The sequence below is a fragment of the Protopterus annectens genome, chromosome 16.part0 (genome assembly GCF_019279795.1).
Source record: "Protopterus annectens isolate FY-2018-M chromosome 16.part0, PAN1.0, whole genome shotgun sequence".
NCBI classification, from domain to species: domain Eukaryota; kingdom Metazoa; phylum Chordata; order Ceratodontiformes; family Protopteridae; genus Protopterus; species Protopterus annectens.
In genome coordinates, this window is record NC_056750.1 from 676,148,658 (window position 1) to 676,168,660 (window position 20,003).

Consider the following 20,003-nt stretch of genomic DNA (forward strand, 5'->3'; position numbering starts at 1 on the left):
AAAAAATGTCTAAAATTAAAGCACTGCTCCAACTCTGCTGACAGAATTCTTGCCAAATTTCTTAAACTTCTGCAGACTTGGTGTTCTATCCCATTAGCATTCTGATAAATAGATCCATCCATGAATCTTGCATCCCATGCCTCTGGAAAAAGGCTATAATATTAGTACTTCATAACGGTGCCCCCTTCGCCAATATCTCCAGTTTCAGACCTATCCCTGTACTTTCCACAATTTCGAAAATTCTAGAAAAGTGTGTTCAAAAACAACTCTTAGATTACCTTCTAAAACACAAATTTTTCTCCCCCACTCAGCACTGGGTCCATCTAGGACACAGCACACCCACTGCACTAATATCCTCCTTAGACACGGTTAAAGCCTGAGACTGAGGAAACATTGCATCAGACCTTTTCTTGGACCTATCAAAAGCATTTGATACTCTCTCTCACTCTATCCATCTCTCCCAACTCTCCAGTATTGGCCTATCTCCCCAGTCATTTAACTGGTTCAAAAGCTACCTCTCTAACAGAGAACATGATGCTAAATGGCAGAATTCTATTTCCCCTCATCTTCACAACCCTACAGGTGTACCCCAAGGATCAATTTAGGACCTCTTCTGTACAACATTTTTATTAACAATCTCCAGCAAACTATCCAGCAGGGCTCCCTAATCCATTACACAGGTTATTCCACTATAGTCTGCTCTGCTTACAACTCTAACATACTAAACCAAATCACCCAAGCTGCACTTTCCACCATTGGAACCTGGCTTCACAATCACCTTTCACTAAATCCTAAAAAAAAAAAAAAAAAAAACATGATCTTTACTCCCTAGAGAAATTCACCCATTAATAAAGCTGACTTTGAAATATTCTCTCAACTCCACCAAAACTGAGTTAGTAACCTACATGAAACTATTAGGAGTAATTATTAATAAAAACCTCAGATTTTAACTTTATATTCAAAACAATATAAGCAAGACCCACAAAAAACTGGGACTCCTCTATAGACCTAAATTTCTCTCACTCGCACTAGCTTATCTTCTGCCTTTGCTAACTTATGATGCTCCTTCATTAATTAACCTGCAGTATTCCCTGAAGGCTAAATTAAAAACTTGGTATAATAAGGATGCTAAATTTGCTACAAATAGTCCTCCATCCTACTCATCACTGTATTGCCCGAAAACAATTACAATGGCTTGAATACCCCCCCCCCCCACACACACTACTTACTCCTCTTCCCAGCTGACAACCACTCGAACTGATATACAAGCCTCATGACTCTCCTGCACTCAGCTCCCTATTCACTCTTTATAATCCAGGTTAGCCTCTATGGTCTAAACACCAATATCTTCAAATACACAAATCCAAATTACCTGCAGGGCAATTATTCTACTGGACAATTTCCAAACTATGGAATAACCTTCCATCATCTATCTGTTTTACAACCAAGACCTTCTAACTTCAAAAGTGCAGTGCACAATCATTTCTTCTTGAAGTGGATATGTAAATATTCACTTTCTACCTCAGCCATTACTTAAACGTAAGCTACTAATTAAACCTTGAATCTGTCTATACCTAGCTTTGACTCATAATTCCCTTTTTTCTTGCATTCCTAATAAACTTCTACCGAACTCCCCCTCTAGATATTCACTTACCTCCTCACTCCTTCCCCCCCCCCATTTCCACTGTCCCTCTACTTTAGAAATCTTCTTTATCTACTGTCTTCATATTGTCCTTTTACTTTGCCTCTTCCCCCTCGTACCCCTCCTGTTTCTCCTTCATTTATTTCCTTACACCCATATCATTTTAATCTCATACCTATAGGCCTTTCTCACTAACCTACACTCCTGTTTTTCTACTGCTTGATCTAAATTCCTCAAATGATGTATTTTTTTCTCCACATATAACTGTTTAACTCAAACCACTGTGTTATGCACTGTACTATTTTCAAGCTATTGTGCCACTGTACTATTACTACGACTACTGTTCTGTTTATACATTGTTTTATTCAGCCCTATTTCATTTTATGTAAATTTTCAAACTGTTTTGTAATTTTATGTATTACTTTCGACATTGGAGATTTCTCCCCGGGTTTCTGCTGAAAATGGGCTAGTTTGGCCCAGTAGACTTTCCTGGTAAACAGATGTCAATAAATAATAAGTCTCTCCTAAGAAGTCTATATGATACGAAGTATAGTGACAGGGACTTTAGTTGGTCTGTGTAAGGCACATGCTGGAGCCCCTTGATCTTCTTTGTTAGAAATGTCTGAGGTCTCTCACTAATTGCTGCAGGTGTTTAGTACAGTACATGCCAAACGGGGCATTATACTCTGTTATGGGCCGGATAAGTGCCAAGGATAGGGGGATACAACTTCTTTTGCTCTTGAGATGAAGCCTTTACTAATCAAGTGTGCTTCGTACAAAGCTTTCCCTAGCACAATAGACACATGGTGGTCGAAGTTAAGGTTGCAGTCAACTTGTGATCCCAGGTCCCTTTCCACTTTGTGGGTGCTTAGGGCATTGTTGTTGATTTGATAGTGTAAGGGGACATTGTGCCGTTGGGAATGATGATGCATTTCTTTGCATTCAGTCTGAGACCATGACTAATACAGTAGTCACAGGTCTGCATGAGATCTTCCTGGAGTACACTGACATCATTTGGGGATTCAATGATTGCATCTAGTTTGCAGTCATCTGCAAACTTGGTCCGCCACAGCCCCTTAGTTTTGACCTGAACTTCTAAGAAGTATATACTAAACAGTAGGGGGCCCAGCAATGACCCCTGTGGCACCCCACTGGTAACAGGTCTGCTGGTTGATGTGGAGTCACCCACTTTGATATTGTGTATCTGGTTTGTGAGCCAGTTGGCAACCCATCTTACAATGAAGGCATTTACATTCGGTTTGCTACGTTTACCAGTGATACCTGAATGTGGAATTGTGTCAAAAGCTTTTGCAAGGTCGAGGTATGCTGTGTGTACAGATTTACTCTTGTCAATGGCCTTGGTCACATTTTCAAAGAAATCTACCAGATTTAACAGGCAGGATCTGCCCTTTATGAAGCTGAACTGGGTAGGGTCCAGGGTTTGGAGGTCACATATGTCTATTTATGAGGTCCATACATTCCATGGCCTTTACAGATGGGGCTGGTCAGGCTTATGGGACTTTAATTCCCTGGGTCTGTTGCCAGGCCACCTTTGTAGAGGAGAATAACTGTTGCTGTTCTTCAGTCCGTAGGAACAAAGCTGGGTGGTTAGGCTACGACTGAAAAGACTACAAGCTAATTCATGTTTTAGTCTGTTTAGAAGACCGCCTGGGATGTTGTCTTTTCCCATAGAGGCTGTATTTTTTGTCTTGGACAAGGCTTTGAGGACCTGCTCTTCAGATATGTAAGGTGGGGGGGGGGTTTGGGGAAGGTTTGTTGTAAGTTAGAGGGGCGAAGGGAGTGAACTTTTCACCAAACCTATCTGCTAGCAGGTTTGTTATCTCTGTGGGGTCAGTCTGTGTGATACCGTTGGCCACTAGTTCTGCACTTACTTGGGTTCTACCCTTTGAGTTATGTACATAGCTGTAAAAGGTCTTAAGATTATTTCTTGGCTGTGCTTGCTAATTTTCTCTTAGTCATCCTTGGAGGATTTGACAAGTTGTCTTATTTACCTGTTGAGGCTGAGAAGGGTGCTTTTCTATTGTTGGGGCCTTGCCTTTGTTTTCTTGGACAGCAACTTCTTGCATTTATTGTAAAATTTATTGATGTTGGCTGTCCACCATGGCAGCTTGTTTTTATTTGGGGCTCTGGCTTTGATTCTTTCTGGTATGTCTTTCTGGAGTTTATATACTTATGCAAGTGATTGTGCATGGGCTTTAGTGTAAGCTTTGGCACAGTTAGCACTTCCAGCTTGGGGTGGGGCTAGAAAGGCATTTATACCTTCACCTAGGAGGGTATAGTTTACCTTGGTGAAGTTTTTCAGTCTGATTTCACCCTTTGTGAGTTCTGGTGTAAGTGCCCGATTGAAGGTGACTGACTTCTGGTCACTTTTAACTAATGAGGGTCCAACAATTGTGGTAGTACATCTGTTTAACATGTTGGTGAGGACCAGATCCAGAATGTTTGTTATTGTCAGGGTTTGTTCCATGACATTTGAATTAACAGTCAAGGAACTTTTGTGCTAGCAAGTCAGGACTAGTGTAGGTTTCCAATCTGGTGATGGGATAACTGAAATCCCCCATAACCAGTGTGTTTGGTAAAATTTGGATTGTCTTCAGTTTGGTCAAGTAGGCATTTTGGGTGTCATGACCCATGGAGGGGGATCTATACTGACTGGGGGTCTTGAGTAACTCCATGGAGTTGACCAGTCTAACAAGACAGGAGGTGAATTTATATCTAATATAGATTGAAACATCACCTACTTTGGTTTTCACATGATCATTTTGTCGTTTAAAGGTGTGGAAGGCATTGTAGCCTTGCAAGACCGGATTACTGTCTGAGGCCTTGAACCAGGTTTCTGTGACTGCACAGACGTCTACATCTTCTAGGGAAAGAAGTGCTTCCAGGGAGTGTAGTTTTTTGTTTAAGCTCCTAACATTTAGCAGCATGACCCTTATTTTGTTCTGATTGGTTAATTTCATGTCTGTAATGTTTTGAGACCTTGTCTAAAAAAAAGGCACTATGGGGGAGGCAAGAGCCTTTGCCAGCAGCCAAAAGCCTAGAGGTGCCAGGTGTCAACTGACTCTGGCAAAGCAATGAGTTTATCTAAAAAGACTCGTGAAACAGCCGTATATAAAAAAAATGGCTTAAAAAACACCAAGCTAAAACTGTATTAAATACACAAATGCAACTGGTAAGCAATTTCATTTACATGAACTTCTTCAGACCAAGTCACAATGCTACATAATCTAAAGTCACATGATCAGTTAATTAATTGCCTTAACCCTTTCCTTTTTAGAATTCTTTTAAAGCTCTATCATTAATACCTGGAAAAACACATGCATTCAGCCTGACTTGCCAACAATACTCCTTCCAGTCAAGGTCATCCTCAGCATCCCACCTACACTCATAATTTTTAACCTGATCAATCGCAGTAAAAGAAAATGTATTATTATGCTTGTGTAAATGACATGAAAGAACATGCCTGGCCAATGCATTAGTAGTGTCCTGCCTATCAAGAGCTCTCAGGTGTTCATTTATCTTGAAATAGACACCTAGTGGTCCTTTCTATATAGAAGGCAGGAAAAGACCCACCCATTGCTAAATAAACTACATATTTGGATATTTAAGTCTTTCTGTCGTATTAAATTCATAATTCCTCACTGGTATCATAATTTTGGAACCCTCTAAAAGATATGTGCAATAATTAGTTACCAAATCTAAACATCCCCTTTAAAACAGTCATCTAAAATACCTGTTTTTACTTTATAAAAAGACTCCTTGAGGTTTTTACCCCTTTTGGTAACAAAAACAGGTGCCTCACCTAAAACTTTATGAATATCCTGAAAATTAGACAAAAACTTCCAATTAATAATTATCTTTTTAATACTATACTGATCTGCGGAATTATTTAACATGCGAGCCAGTGAAAAATCCTTATTGTCCGCTCTAACATTCACACTTTTATTAACCAACTCAACACTCTCATACTGTCCACTCTCCTTTTGTGACAACACTCCATTAAATACCCTATCTAACATATCAACAGGGTATCGTCTTTCACTAAACCTATTTTTAAGCACTTAACATTCTGCCTCAAAATGACTAACTTCCATGATTAACCTGCTAATTCTATCAAACTGACTTGACAATATTATTCTTAAGCCTAGCACTGTGCATACTACTATAATATAAAAAAACTATTGCTCTCTAGACCAAGTCACAATACAACATTAACATGTAAAGAGGTTCATGTTGAAACTAAAGTGTTTACCAGTTGCATTTGTGTATTTAATAAAGTTTTAGCATGGTGTTTTTAAAGCAATGAGTTTTGTCAACCATGGCTTTACATGCTGACAAGAACTGGATCCCCTTTGAATGACACCAAAAACTGAGCCAATTGTTGAAATCAATTTTTTGTTTATACTGTGACATCATTCTAGGCGAGGGTAGTATGTTGCTCAAGGCTAGGGACATGCCTACCTGGGACACGCACTCAGAGATCTCAACCATGTCTCTCTTCATGTAGTCCAGTTACTTACATCTCTGGTCATTCAGACCAACGTGACCTGTGACTGTCATATTGGTACTTGTTGCTGAAAGACCTGAGTGCATGCATGATCTGATGAATCCTGGCACTGAACAGACAGCTGTCCAACCTGGTATGTAGGACATCAGTGTCTCTCGCTATTGAGTCTCCAATGACAAAACATTTTGTTGTTTTTGAGTGTTATGCCTTACTGGCTTGATGTGAGACACTGGTGTTGCTATGTGTCATGGGTGCTGTGGGGACTGTTAGTTATAGCAGTCTTGTGTTTTGGAAGTCTCTGGTGTTTTGGTAAGGTTTTTTGAGAGAACCTCTGTGTATATATACCCCTTTATACACAATTGGTCTGACAAATTATTTAATACATTTCTGAGTCTTCTAGCCCTTGAGCAAGTCATCTGAGACCATTTAAAAAAAGTAAGAATATTTTTGAACAGAAAAATCATAGGATTGGAAAAAATTATTTTTGTTTCGTACAAGTGATTAAGATATGGTCTCTGCTTGGCCTTCCAGGCAATGCTGTTATCCAGTTCTGTTTAAAAGTCTATGCCTGGAAACCAGTGTTCAGGGTTCTTATTCCAGTTTGGGGAATGCAGTATTAAAAATTATAGCAAAGAGAAGGCATTGTGTGTAATGCAGTTCTCCTGTTTTAAGATGATGGAATAAACTTCCACTTAAAATCACTGGACGTTCATCTTGCTTTCTTCCAGAAATAATTGTTATATACATAGGAATATAACTATGGAGTTGTGGCATTCAGGCTCCTTTGAGGCCAGCATGCCACAATGTTGACAGCGACACATTTAAGCCAGGCAGCCTCTATTGAACTTGTGAGCACATTCACATACTTTGAAATAGTACATAATAATACATAAAAGTTGGAAATAGACAACACCCAGCCCACTGGTGTCAAGCCGCAGCGTCCATTTACACAACTAGTCACAAGGATTTGGGAACAAGCACTGTTTTATTTCTCTGATAATCACACAAGAGTTACTTCACTTTTTGAGCCATGATCCAAATCTAGAACACTTTCAAGACCAAATCAAAATAAAAGGTTATAAAAGGTAGTTCAAGAAAACCAAGTAGGATAAAAAAAAGTCTCAGGAGCTCAATAGTAGTACACCTGCCTTTGGTGATGGAAGATGAGAAGGCTGAAATTTCTAACTCCACACCAGATAGTTGGATTAATTTAAAATGCTTGAATTGTTCTGCCGATGAACTGGCTCCAGAGACCATCAGTATTCTGTTAATGTAAGAGACAGCAGCTAAATGAATGCCTTGCATCTCCGTGGTCACCACCACATATCCTTGGTGAAGAGGCATGGACATGCTGCTACTCCTTCCCTTCCTACTGTTGCCAAGCCAGGACTCCATTTAAATCAGGAGCCCAGCTGGACTTGCTTCATGGACCTCACTGCAAGACGCTGTTTCCAATGGGAATATGTTGCTGCTTTGTGACATTACACACAACTCAATAGGGCTTAAGAAAATGTCAGTATCACTTGACATTGAACAGTGTGACATTTCAGTCTGTGTGTGTGTGTGTGTATATATATGTATATATATATATATATATATATATATGTGTGTATGTATGTATGTGCGTGTTTTGGTTTTTGAGACTAGTATTTAAATTCAAAGCAGATTTCATTTATTCATGTGTATTGTGCTCAAGACGCAAGCAAACCTGTAACCCTGAAAGGATAAGATACCATTGGAAAAAAATGAATAATCGTTTTTATATTAACATAACAAATGAACCAGAAATATACCTGTTTAAACTTGTAGGATTGAGCAGATAGGAAAAGAAAACAATGTGTTAATAGTGAGGTAGAATAGGGAGATATAGAAGCATAAATGAGCCTTAAGTATATGGAAATGAGAAGAAGAGAGAAGCAAAAAGTTAATTTGTTTTGGAGGAAAAAGACAGCGAATTAAATTATATGAATGTTCAGTAGAGTTAGAGAGGTTGTACAATTATTTGTTGTATTTTCTTAAGGAAAGGAAAGCATGTTAAGATAGTATGCGTTAGGTAGGCTGGTGGCAAGAGCAGGAAGGTGAATTAGTAAGGTAGTTTTTTAGTTCTTTTTTGAAGAGCAAGGTAGATTTGATAGAACGTACATTACTGGGAAATTTGTTTCAAGTATAGGATATTGAGCATTTATAGAGCAATCTGCCTATTGATTTGATAGGTTTGTAGGTGATTAGTAGGAATTGTTATATAGTCTGCGTGTGTGTATGTATATGTGTACGTGTATGTGTGTGTGTGTGTATATATATATATATATATATATATATATAATTTATTTATTTATTTGAATTTTTGTATCTTAGTCTGCTGATGTTTGTCCAAAGAACTGCAACTAAATGGCCCACGAACAACTAACGCCCATCTGAATAGAACAGCACACCGGCCGGCATAATATTTTATAGTGCCTCTTTAGTGGCAGTGCACAGAACTGTATGCTGCATAGCCTGTAAACACGGGGTCGATAGAGAAGGGTTGATGGGTTATGGTCAATCACCTTATGGTCTTCATTTTTTAAATAATTGTTTGTACTGCATAGTTTGCTTATTGTTAGTCGTGGTAACTCCTATATCCCATATTTAATTCCCCTTATGAATCATCTCCTCACTACTGCTTCTTACCAGTTGCCTCCAGGGACACATCACTTTAAACATAATAGCTTTTTCCATGAATAATTGTTTCCTTGCATCTTTCTATAATTTTACTATTCTCCGGATTGCTATAATTACACTTTTTACGCTATGCTTCCTTTAGAAACCAACTTTCCAGTGTGTGTTGCTCTCGGGCACATCTTTAGATCTCTTCAGGTCTGTTTGTATTGGGGAAACAGTGATGCCGATCTGATCTTTGGACAATGCAGATGCGATTCCCTTTATCTGTTATGAGACCTATATTCCAGAGCAGCTCATGTAGTTGGATATCTCTCCGCTAACTGTCCCTGCTTTTCGGGGAAGTCTCCGTTTTTTACTCCAACTTTAAATCTCTCCCTCCTAAAACTGGTGACTTTTGAAGAAAATTTGATGAATTCAAGTTTTGACAACACAGTTGTAGACGTGTTCTACTTCAGAAAATGTGTATTTGCACACTGTTATTTTGTCATTGTCGCGTGTTAAAAGCATTAATATTTTCAAATGTGTCCCTTGACTTAATGGTTCTGTTCCTTATTTGGTTGAGAGTTATGGGGTGTATATTTTTTCTAATGATCCCACACATAAAGTTAACCTTTGTGAGTTTTTCACAAGACTTGTAATACAATTGTAATAAATGTCCATCCCGGTAGGCTTTTGATTTTTATGGCTTCGCTGTTTATTTAGTACAGTTTTCCCGGTTCCCATGAAACATGCGTCTTATGTCGGCTACGCAAACCCCCCAGCTCTAGTCCTATCTCAGTCGCATTCCTTGCCCCCCCCCCCCCAAAAAAAAAAAAAAAAAAAAAAAACATGCAGGCAGTATATTCATGTGCTTTCAGTAGGAAACAAACTGTGTCCACTTTCTGCCCTGTTGACGAAACCAAAGCATTCAGTTACTAAGAATGACCGCTAAGGTGCTCTGCTAATTGCCCACTTTTTGTTTGGAACAAATTATCAACTGTCTCCCTACCATAAATGTAGGTCCCGATGAATGCACTGGATACGGAGCTGCTAGGGTTTTACCTTTATCCTTCTCTGAGCTATTTGCCCGTATTTTCAGTTACAGGAAATTGGGGTGGGAGGACTACGTGCAGTTGGTTTGTACAGTTAAGGCAACAAGCCCAGCTGGGTTTCTAAGCAGGGCAGAGTGTTATATGCATGCATGCACTAACTGTTGGGCAAGGAAGGGGAGAGCACCATGACTTCTAAAAATGTACCCCTGTTAGACTGACTCGACTACAGTACTCATTGCCTACGTTTAGCATTGGTATCAAGGGAGTTATGTTAATGAAACTACCAGGCTCAGGGCCTGCTATAACAGTGAGCTTTAGAAAAATCTGTTGGCTATAGGATTAGGCGCTGACAAGCGATCCAAATAAGTGGGTGTTAAAATAAACAGGATTAAAGGATTTCTCCAGCAAATACAGGATTAGAAGTAGTTGTACAAGCTCTCTATGAGCGACTACTATACTCAGCGATTGTAGCAAACCTAAACTTTTTTGACGTGTCTAGGGCTAGTAGGGAAGACTTAAGACTTCCTGATAAAAATGTTTAATGAGCCTAGAATACAAGTACACGTCTCCCAGAATATTCAAATTCCCGTGGAATAACAAACCCGGTAGACAAAGGCATTGTACTAAAGAATTTTTGGAAGGGATCAGTAAACACCAAGACATCAACCTTATAGCATATCGAAGTCGATAGTTTTCCACTGCAGTGCTTTTGACAGGCTTTATGCTTTCAGTACAAAATTAGACACGCTAGGGAAGAGCCAGTGCTGATGTATTAATTTAATGAACTTCAGTTTTTGGATACATTAAAAAAGGACACTAACCATGCACCATTTTGGCAGAGCACGAAACAGACGTTTCATTTTTCGTTCCTGTCGTGACTTTTAAGTTAAATACTGAGATTAAGGAGAAAGGTATTCCGGCAGACTGTTCTTTAAAACTGGTTGCACTACTAAGTCAAAAAAATGACTCGTTCTTCCGAGACTAACAAAACTAGCTGACTTTCCCAGTCCTTTTGCCATTTGGGGTCTTACAACCGTCTTTCGTGGATTTCGGGAGAAACAGGGAATTCATCAACTGCTTATGATCATTTACCATGGCGTGCTCAGTTTGTTAGACGACTGCCTCAGTGATTTCCAACTCAAATTGCACGTCAGTTCCTGGTTTGAAAGGCCACTTACTGCAAATTTCTCTGTGAAGAGTTTGTGCAGTACCATAGCAACGAAAAAGAAGGGATAGAATACAATAAGTAGAATTATACGTGTTATGCACCATGCAGCGATATGTTGGATAGACTCCTACCTATAGGCTTTTATAAGGTAAATGGCTATTCGGCCATTTCTGATCAACACGTGGCTGAAAGGAAAGGGAAAGCCCAGCGCCCCCACAATGGGGGTTTCAGCACTGGACAGCTGCTTTCCCATGCGCGTGCGCCTGAACCTGCAGTGCACGCGCCGGTCTCACCCACCTTTGTTGGCTGAGGCGTTGAGTTGTCTACTTAAGAGCAAATACTTGCTATGAACAACTGCCACTTGCTGCTTGACCACTGAGTGGGAAATCATATTACACACGTATAACACGATCGTTTCCTCCTCAGTTTTTTTTTTTCAAATATCAGGTACCACAAAAAAAAAATATATATATATATATATATACCATGCTTATTTTAGCTGTTTTTCTGAGGCAGAAAAAATGGGGAAACACGCAAACCATTTAGATTGCTAGGGTACAAGAGATAATGCAAAAGCAGCATTAAGACAGCAAACTGCCTAATCTGTTTAGGGGCAAGCTGGCAAGGAGAAATCACAAATTGATGTCTACAAATTAAATTTTTGCTGCTTCCAAGGGTTACTGGTATGGGTGGAGCTGCTTTAGCTGGTTGGCCAGTGTCAGTCACATGGGTCTTGTCTTAAAGCAGCTGGGGCTCATGATTTGGTTACTTTTAACGTTTCCAGTTGATCCGGCAACTAAGTGGCAATCGAAGAGGATTTCATGGCCTGTTAATTTATTTTTATTATTTTATTATCGTTATCAAATAGATTTACAGTGTATTGGAAACAAATATCTTTCAAAGGGATACTCCCAAAAGACTGCTCGAGAAACAGCCAAGAAAGGAAGAATACACACTGGATAAAATAGCTGAAATCTCTGAACTTTGTCATATAAGACCGTTTTGTTTTTATGTATTTGAAGATCAGTATTCCGCGAGGAAGTGATTGTGTTATATTGTTGGTTTAAGACGAATGGATTGTATTTACCTGTAAAGTTCCACGATTTGCTTTCCTTCTCCTCCCTCTTCCTTATTTAATGATGAACTGGTGGGATCTAAGCATATAGCGGGATTTTCTAAAGGAAAACGACCGCCCAGGAGGAGTCCTGTGTGTTTGTGATGCGTCTTCTTTCTCCTTTGCTTGTCAGTTTGGATTTTAACGCTTCGTTCTGTGCATTTCTAGGATGGCTCGGTTCGGAGACGATTTACAACAGACCCGCTATGGAGGTGGTGGGCCAGCGGGCGCTGGCAGAGGAAGCAGCAGGCAGGGTGGCCCCCAGACTGGGCAGAGGATGTATAAGCAGTCCATGGCCCAGAGAGCCCGGACTATGGCTCTCTACAACCCCATCCCCGTCAAACAGAACTGTTTCACAGTGAACCGCTCCCTCTTCATCTTCAGTGAGGACAACATCATACGGAAATACGCTAAGAGAATAACTGAGTGGCCATATCCTTTAAGGTGTGACACGGTAGCTAAGCAAAAACGTTCCTTTAGGCTTTAAGTGAACAAAAGGTCAAGTGGAATGCTTTCAGGAGTTGACATGGTTAAGATAGAACACATTTACATAATCATTACTGTTTCTTGCCTGGCTGCTCAGCTCCTTTGAAGGGTTCAGACGTATATACAGTGCAGTCTTATGGGGTGATTGTCTGCTAAGTATTTACGCTGAGATTTAACCGTGATGCCAGCTCAAGCCTAGCTCTGCATAATATGCCATTTATTTTTGACCAAAAAATGAATGTCGGGATGCTCCTTAACAATGCGGATGTTTACATCCATTTTTTTCTATGTTGTACCTGTGTGTGTGTGTGTGTGTGTGTGTGTACGTCTTATGCTAATCTCCTTCCAGACACTGTAAACAAAATTATTAGCTGCTGTGTTACCACAGTAACAAATGGGTAAATGTAATACACACATACCCGAGTGAAAAGTGGAACATTCATTTAACAAAAAAGTGATGGTGGTCACTGCAGACAGTATGCACAAGGAAAATAAAATGAACGAATCTTTAAGAATCCCTCCATACCCCCGTCCATGCTCAGAGAGGTCATCTCCGGACTGCCTGCGTGGGCAACCTAGTGAGTGCCAAAAGGTATGCTTTGTACTGGGCGTATTGTGGTATCTTGCTGTTGCCTTCCATCAAAGTCGTACATATATTGATTTTCCTGTAACGGCAGAAAGCCTTTTGTCCATAACATAGTGACGGAAGTTACTTCAGAGACTTCCGCAAGCGTGTATTCATTTATTGTTTTATATTGCTTTTCTGCAACTGTATTCAACTTTTAAAAGGGAAAACGTGGCACATGAAGTTACAGCCTGTTTTAGTATGTGTGAGAATCCCTTCATATATACTAAACTATAGTATACAATTGTGCGGATTGCATTCAGTCCCACATGGCTGACTAGTAAACGTGTGTAAGAATAACTGTTCAGAAAACTCTCGTATAATACACTATATTACAGAACATAATTTCCCTTTTGACATCAGTCCGTATCTTATTTACCCCTCTTAGACTTGCACATTTGGAATACAGTGTTTACATCTCAGCCATTTTTTTAATTATATTTATCTAACGAAAGTCCGTGGCTCCAGCTGGAAATGAGCAGGACCTGCAAAGTGGTAGGGTGTTGCTTTCACCCACCTCTCTGCGTTTCGAATAGCTGTCCAGCCCTGTTGCTCTCCAAGGTGCTGAACCTCAGTACCATTAACAATCAAAAGTAATAGTTCCTTTTAACACATCTATTTCAGCTTACAAGTGCCCCTGCTTGCAGAAAAGGAGCTTGCTTAGAGAGTAACACGATATAACCAGTTAAGTAAATATCAACGTTTTGCTTTTTTGACGTGCAGCTATAGACAGCTTTATACTGCAAACTGTGGTAACACAGCTATAACAGAAAATAAGTATAAATGGTCCACAATCACCGCTTATTTGTATGCGGTTATAAGCTTACAGATTTTGAATGACAGATGTTGTTTTCAAGAGATACTTATATTTTAGGATGTCTGTGGTTTTTTTTCTTATTTAATTTCTAATGTTTTAATACAGTTTTATGTATATTGTATGGGCATTCAGGCAAGGACAAAATGCAAGCACATTTGTTATAGTTTTCTACTAAGCTGTCTGCAGTTTCTTAAATTCATATTGCTATTATTTTAAAATCATATAGCTCTGTCTTTCTGTATTCCTTAACCAAATGCACTCCATTTGAATACATGATATTAGCTACAATCATAGCCAATTGTATTGTGCTGGCTTTGGAGCAGCATCTACCTGAAGAAGACAAAACACCCATGTCAGAGAGACTGGTAAGTGATTTGTTTCTTAACTCAGTAAATGTATTACTTTAAAAGTTAAAGTACTAGTATAAAATTTGTAATGGTTTAACACACTATATATTTAACCACAATTGCCCCTAGACAGGGTTAAAGGAAGTAAGTTTAAGGTTTTTCAAATCAAACAGAATTTGAAAATGCTGGTGTGTACATACACAACTGTCAGTTTGCAGCATACTGACAAAATAAAGGGGATGTCCATAAAAAGCCTTAAGGAGACAAAAACAGTTTCCGGGTTACTAGCATGTATTAGTAGTTTCCTTTAATAAAGAAGAGTTTTATAGGCATCTGCTTCATATTTTTTCCCCTTTTAACATAGTATGACCTTTATTGCAAATGGTAAAAAACTGAATTGTCATTTTAACATTTTGAGTAAGTTTCGAAAATGATGACATGTAGAATCCTTGACTGTTTTCGCACACTTTTACCAGAAGTGCAAATAATGATTTCAGGAAAAGGGTTGTATATGAATACATAACAGTAGAATCTCAGTAATGTAAATGCAAGGCACTGAATAGGTTTTGCATGTAACCTGAGTAGACTTCAGCTGTTAAAGTTCCATTTTTGTTTCTACACAACTCTTATGGGACTCGCTGTCCTCGGACCCTTTCACAGTGTTGCACTGATTCATAAAGAGAGACAGAGAGGCTTCTCCAAACCAGGGTTTGATTTAGCATCTGGTAGTATGTAGTAATTTAGTAACTGAGTATATATGTATTATTATTTTATCAAATAAAGACTGAATTTGGTAAATGGGTTCTTTAAGGAGTTGCCTTTGTGGCTAGGGTAAGGCATCCAACTCTGACTGATATGTAATTCATTATGCAAGAAATCACAAAATATGATTTACCCAAACAATATTGCATGAATGTTTGCTTTTGTCATTGTAACAGTGGCATTGAATTGTTTAGTTTATAGTAAAGTATGCGTTTTGTTACTCCGTTACTACTATGTATCGTTTGTTTTTAGTATTTTCATGCATTTCCCCCAGTACTACGTTGCAACAACATGTTAGCCCCGTCTGTGAATGATAGTCTAAGACTAATGTGGTTAAGAAAGCTGCAATCCAAGGCAACTGCAGAGAAGTCATTAACTGGTTAAGGATTAAAAAAAAAAAAAACAGATGCACTGCTTACAAATGTTTCTAAAACATATCCATAAATCCCAAATCAGAGCTATTCAACAATTGGAAAAGCACATTTTTTATGGAATTTTATATTTTAAGCCAGAGCATTCATTTGGCATCCACCTTATATTTGTTTGTAATGCTGTCAGTTTGCTTATTGCATTTTGTAAATTTGTTTTAGTTTTACATACCTGTACTAAACATTATAGTGTAAGCAGAGTAGTAATAGTTCTATTTAAAATCTTTGGTATGATTCCCAGATATCACCTCATGAAAACATGATTTTATTTTTAAGAGCAGCAAATCATTGTCCCTGTAAATAAATGGTCCATTAAAGACACCTATTTAATTAATTGTTAGAAATGTCTATCTTGATAGAGAGAAAATAGTAGTGTAGGAATATATTGACAGTCTCACAGCCCAATTAAACTACAACACTACTTGTCATTTTTTTACATTTTTCTATGTGGGTAGGCTGGAGAAGTGACCATTTTTTGTGTTATGAGCTGGTCACAAGGCAGTATAACATGACACTTACAAAATAATAAGACTATAAAATATAACCAGGTTATTCATACAAGTAAACTGATAGAGTACAGGAAAGGAAGGCAAACCAAAATTTTAATAGTTCATTTTTTATGTATCTAGGATGAAAAGTTACAAAATTAGATCTGCATGGGTTTGGGTATTTACTTAGTAGTTACTGGTGTTTTGCAGAGTGTCTAAGTGTCATACATGTTAAAGCTGCATATAATACTTTGTTCAGTGCTTGTTGTATGAGTTGGGAATGATTTAGACCAGACTATAACTCCCCATGGCAATTCTTTAACAAAATAATGGAAGGTTTTCAGTATGTGAGACAATAGGATTCTGAAGGGGGTCTTTATAATGCATGATGGTTGTTATGATTGTAGTGTTTTTCTTTTGTTCAGAACTGCTGAAAGTGAATTTGGTTAGAAACAGTCTTGTGTTACGTGGAAGATCATTCTTGTGTTGTGTAATGAAAACTTTCCTCTGAGCTTCAAAGATGCCAAGACGATCTTAGCAGCTACTTCAGGAAAAGATAGCAACATTAATACTGAATTATGTAGCACTGGATTTGACTTTGATATTAATTTTTTGAATGGACATCAAACTATTGTCCCTTCTACATATTCTGGTGATTAAATGAATCTCTAAATGCCACGTGTGTAACTTTTCGACTGCAGTAGTAACATTTTTATAGCGGCTTATTTCTATCATTCCCCAAATACCACTGACAGACTATCTTTAATTCAGTATACATCTGTGTTCACAATCTCCTTTTCTTGCCAGTGTATTATGCTTAGAAACATGTTGTAGGTTTGTTTCTCACAACCATGAAGGGCCAATGACTAAATGGTTTTGAAAACTTGTATTCCATACACCATATATGAACATTTTCTGAAAATAGAGTAATGCAGAGAACTGTATTGCAATCATAAACTCTTAATATCGCTGAAATATAATACTGATGTAATTAAAATGGTTCTGGATAGTTGAATTCCACTCTTGAATCTGTACATTTGTCATTCATCTGAAGGATATGAAGGTGCCAGTCTGGGACTCACTTATCAAACTATCTTCTTTTCCTAAGGCTGCGGATATGCTTTTACAACCATGATCTGCTGTGGGTGTTGTGGGAGGGCTGTGTGCTTCCAGCTAATAGAGATGTTATCAATGGTTCTACCATCTGTGGGGGAAGGAAGTACATTTGTCTAATGGGTGTTTCAGTGAGTTGGCTCTTGATCAGTTCTCCTACATACAAAGAACCATTACTGACTGCAGTAATTTATACAATTGTCTCAAGATGTACATATATATGGTAATTAGCATAGAAAAATACATTTACTTTCAATTGTCCTTATAAGGTTTAGTTTTTGTAATTTAGAATTTCATGCATTTGGCATTTATTCTAGTTTAACCAGGAAGACCATTTATATCCATAGCACTGTTTGTGATGAGCTATCCATTCATTTTCACCCTTATTGTGTTGCATGTCTTTTGTAGGCTTGATGCAAAAGTTATCTTGATGTGGCATATTTCTCATTATGATACAACTGTATTTTCATTCTGCCTGAGCGAAAACAGATATAAGCTGCTTGCAAGATGGTTTAATCACACATCATGCATATGTGCAAGTAGACAGTTGAACAAATACTTTGTGTAGGAGTTTTGTGAAGTTTCAGTCTAAAATAAAAGATGCCTTTATAGCACACAAGAATACATTATTAATTGATGATATGGGTTTAAAAAAACAAAAACACTAAAGGAGCCAGCCAGGGATCTGGAAGTACCAATGTCCAGAAGTCAATGTTATGCAGTGCATCTTGTCAAGGTTATTGTAGGACAAGGTTATTGCAGCATATAAAACCATTGCTACCTGCTTGGATGATGAAATTACATGGTCTGTTATTGCCCAAGGTAGAATGAATGGACCCTCAAAAGTATGGCAGGGTAGTCATAAGGGACAAAAAGACCAAAAATGCAGTGTCTAACATTTACCAGCTGAAATGAATTCATGCAACAATGTCAAATTGATTGCTTAACGAGGAAACTTTTGTTCATATTCGGTGCCAAATATTTGTTATATGCCTGTAAGATTACACATAGGTCTACCTCCTACAATGTTATGACAATTACATTTGGAATCTTTTGCACTGACTAGTATTATGCCAGCCAGCAAAACATTGGCTGACAAATGACTAGTCAGTCCCTTAGACTTTGTCTAAACGTTGTTGCACAGCCATATGGTAAAATACGTGTAGTTATGGAGAATTAAGTTTTGGTCATTCCCATGATTGCTGATGATGATGGGGAGAACTGAGTTTTTTGGTTATTCGTATCATGACTGAGTTTGTTTTCTTTTAATCCTATGCAAACCTATGTAGTCGATAAACTAGCCCAGAATCCTACATAGGGCTTATAGTTACTATATAAAGACTAAATGATTAAACTGCAGCATTTTTCTGTTCTCATAGTGCTCTCCTTGACTGAATAAGCTACATATTTCTGCAAATTTAGTGCGAGACACTGTGCATGCAACCGCCATCCTTCACTATTGCGTTGATGTCATTTTCACTTTTTATTATTTGCTTAATTTGATTTCTTGATCTAGTGATTCTGCACTACTTGATTTGTTCCATATCTTTTTGCTTTATGAAAGTCATGTAATATTAGGGTTTGACTTCAGTTTGTGCATATTTTACTAGTAAGAGAGTCGTATTAGTACCCATTTCAGTTTGTTGATAGGGAGATCAAAGGTTTAGTGTAAAGGTATGGATCATAAGTGCAGAATTCTCTATATTTTACTGAAAAGCAGAATAGTGCTGTAGTTGTAGGGAAAACGTGTTTGGTTACTATGAATCTTAAAGAATTTTTACTGTATAGTTCTTCTTGACATTGGTTTGGAATGGTTCACCAACATCCTAGTAACTAAAACCTGTTGAAATTCCCAAGTAGTATGTTTGTATAACTGAAAGTGATGACTGATTTTATGTAACAATTTTTTCATGTTTGATGACAGATTTTATCAAGAACCCTTATTTGTAGCGCAGTACCCTGTATGCCAAGTGGATTTGTATCATCAATTCATTGACAGCTTGTTTGGTATGAAAGAATAAGGCATTGTTAGGTTAGTTTTTAGATACTTAAAATTCTGTGACTCTCCCACCCCCAAGTCCCTATGAGAAGCAATATCAGTACTATTACCTTTTTGGTGACTATTATATTTTAAATAGTGACACATGTATATCCATATCGGTAACATAAATATCCTCTTGCATTAGAAAACTAGGTATCTGGGGTAACTGAAAAAGACACTAGTAAAAGTTCTGGTTGTGCAAGTCAGTAATTTGATGTTGAAGAATGGCCATCTTCCCTGTGAAGATAACAATTTAGAAGTTAGTTTTGCAAATGGGAGCTATTGTGCACCACTAGATAAAGGCAGTATTGAAAGGATAACAAATTCTCATTTCAGTTATAACTATTGTGATGCTGGTAGTCCACCCACTATATATAATGGAAGAAAACCAAGCAAAGGAAAATACTGAGTGGACTTTGGTTATGTATGTGATTTTTAGTAGATTTCAATACTTTCAAAGAATAACTGGAAGACTTTTAGTGAATATAAAGCCTGTCTTTTTTTCTAACATGGTAGCTGCACCTTTATTACCAAGAAGGATAACATTTTCAAATTTGGAAATAGGTGCTTAAACCAAATTTCAAAAAGATGTGGCACATGTAACCACGAAGAGTGGGGTACTTATTGTTTCCACTCCCTGTGTTATTTTATTCATCCTGTACAATCTACCTTTTATATTTTCTTGTGATTGTTCTTATATGCTTTCTGTGGCTAGTTGCACCAGATGTGAGGCATATTATATTGGGAAAGCA

The 20,003-nt window shown here is 38.0% G+C and overlaps 1 protein-coding gene across 1 annotated transcript in view; it reads left to right on the forward strand.

Moving 5' to 3' along the window:
- CACNA1B (calcium voltage-gated channel subunit alpha1 B) overlaps positions 1-20,003 on the forward strand; it is a 3,578,581-nt gene that overhangs the window by 303,249 nt on the left and 3,255,329 nt on the right. The window contains exons 2-3 of the mRNA XM_044058770.1: positions 12,313-12,576; positions 14,332-14,437. Coding sequence (XP_043914705.1) covers positions 12,313-12,576; positions 14,332-14,437 — 370 coding nt within the window. The remainder of the gene's footprint in view (positions 1-12,312; positions 12,577-14,331; positions 14,438-20,003) is intronic.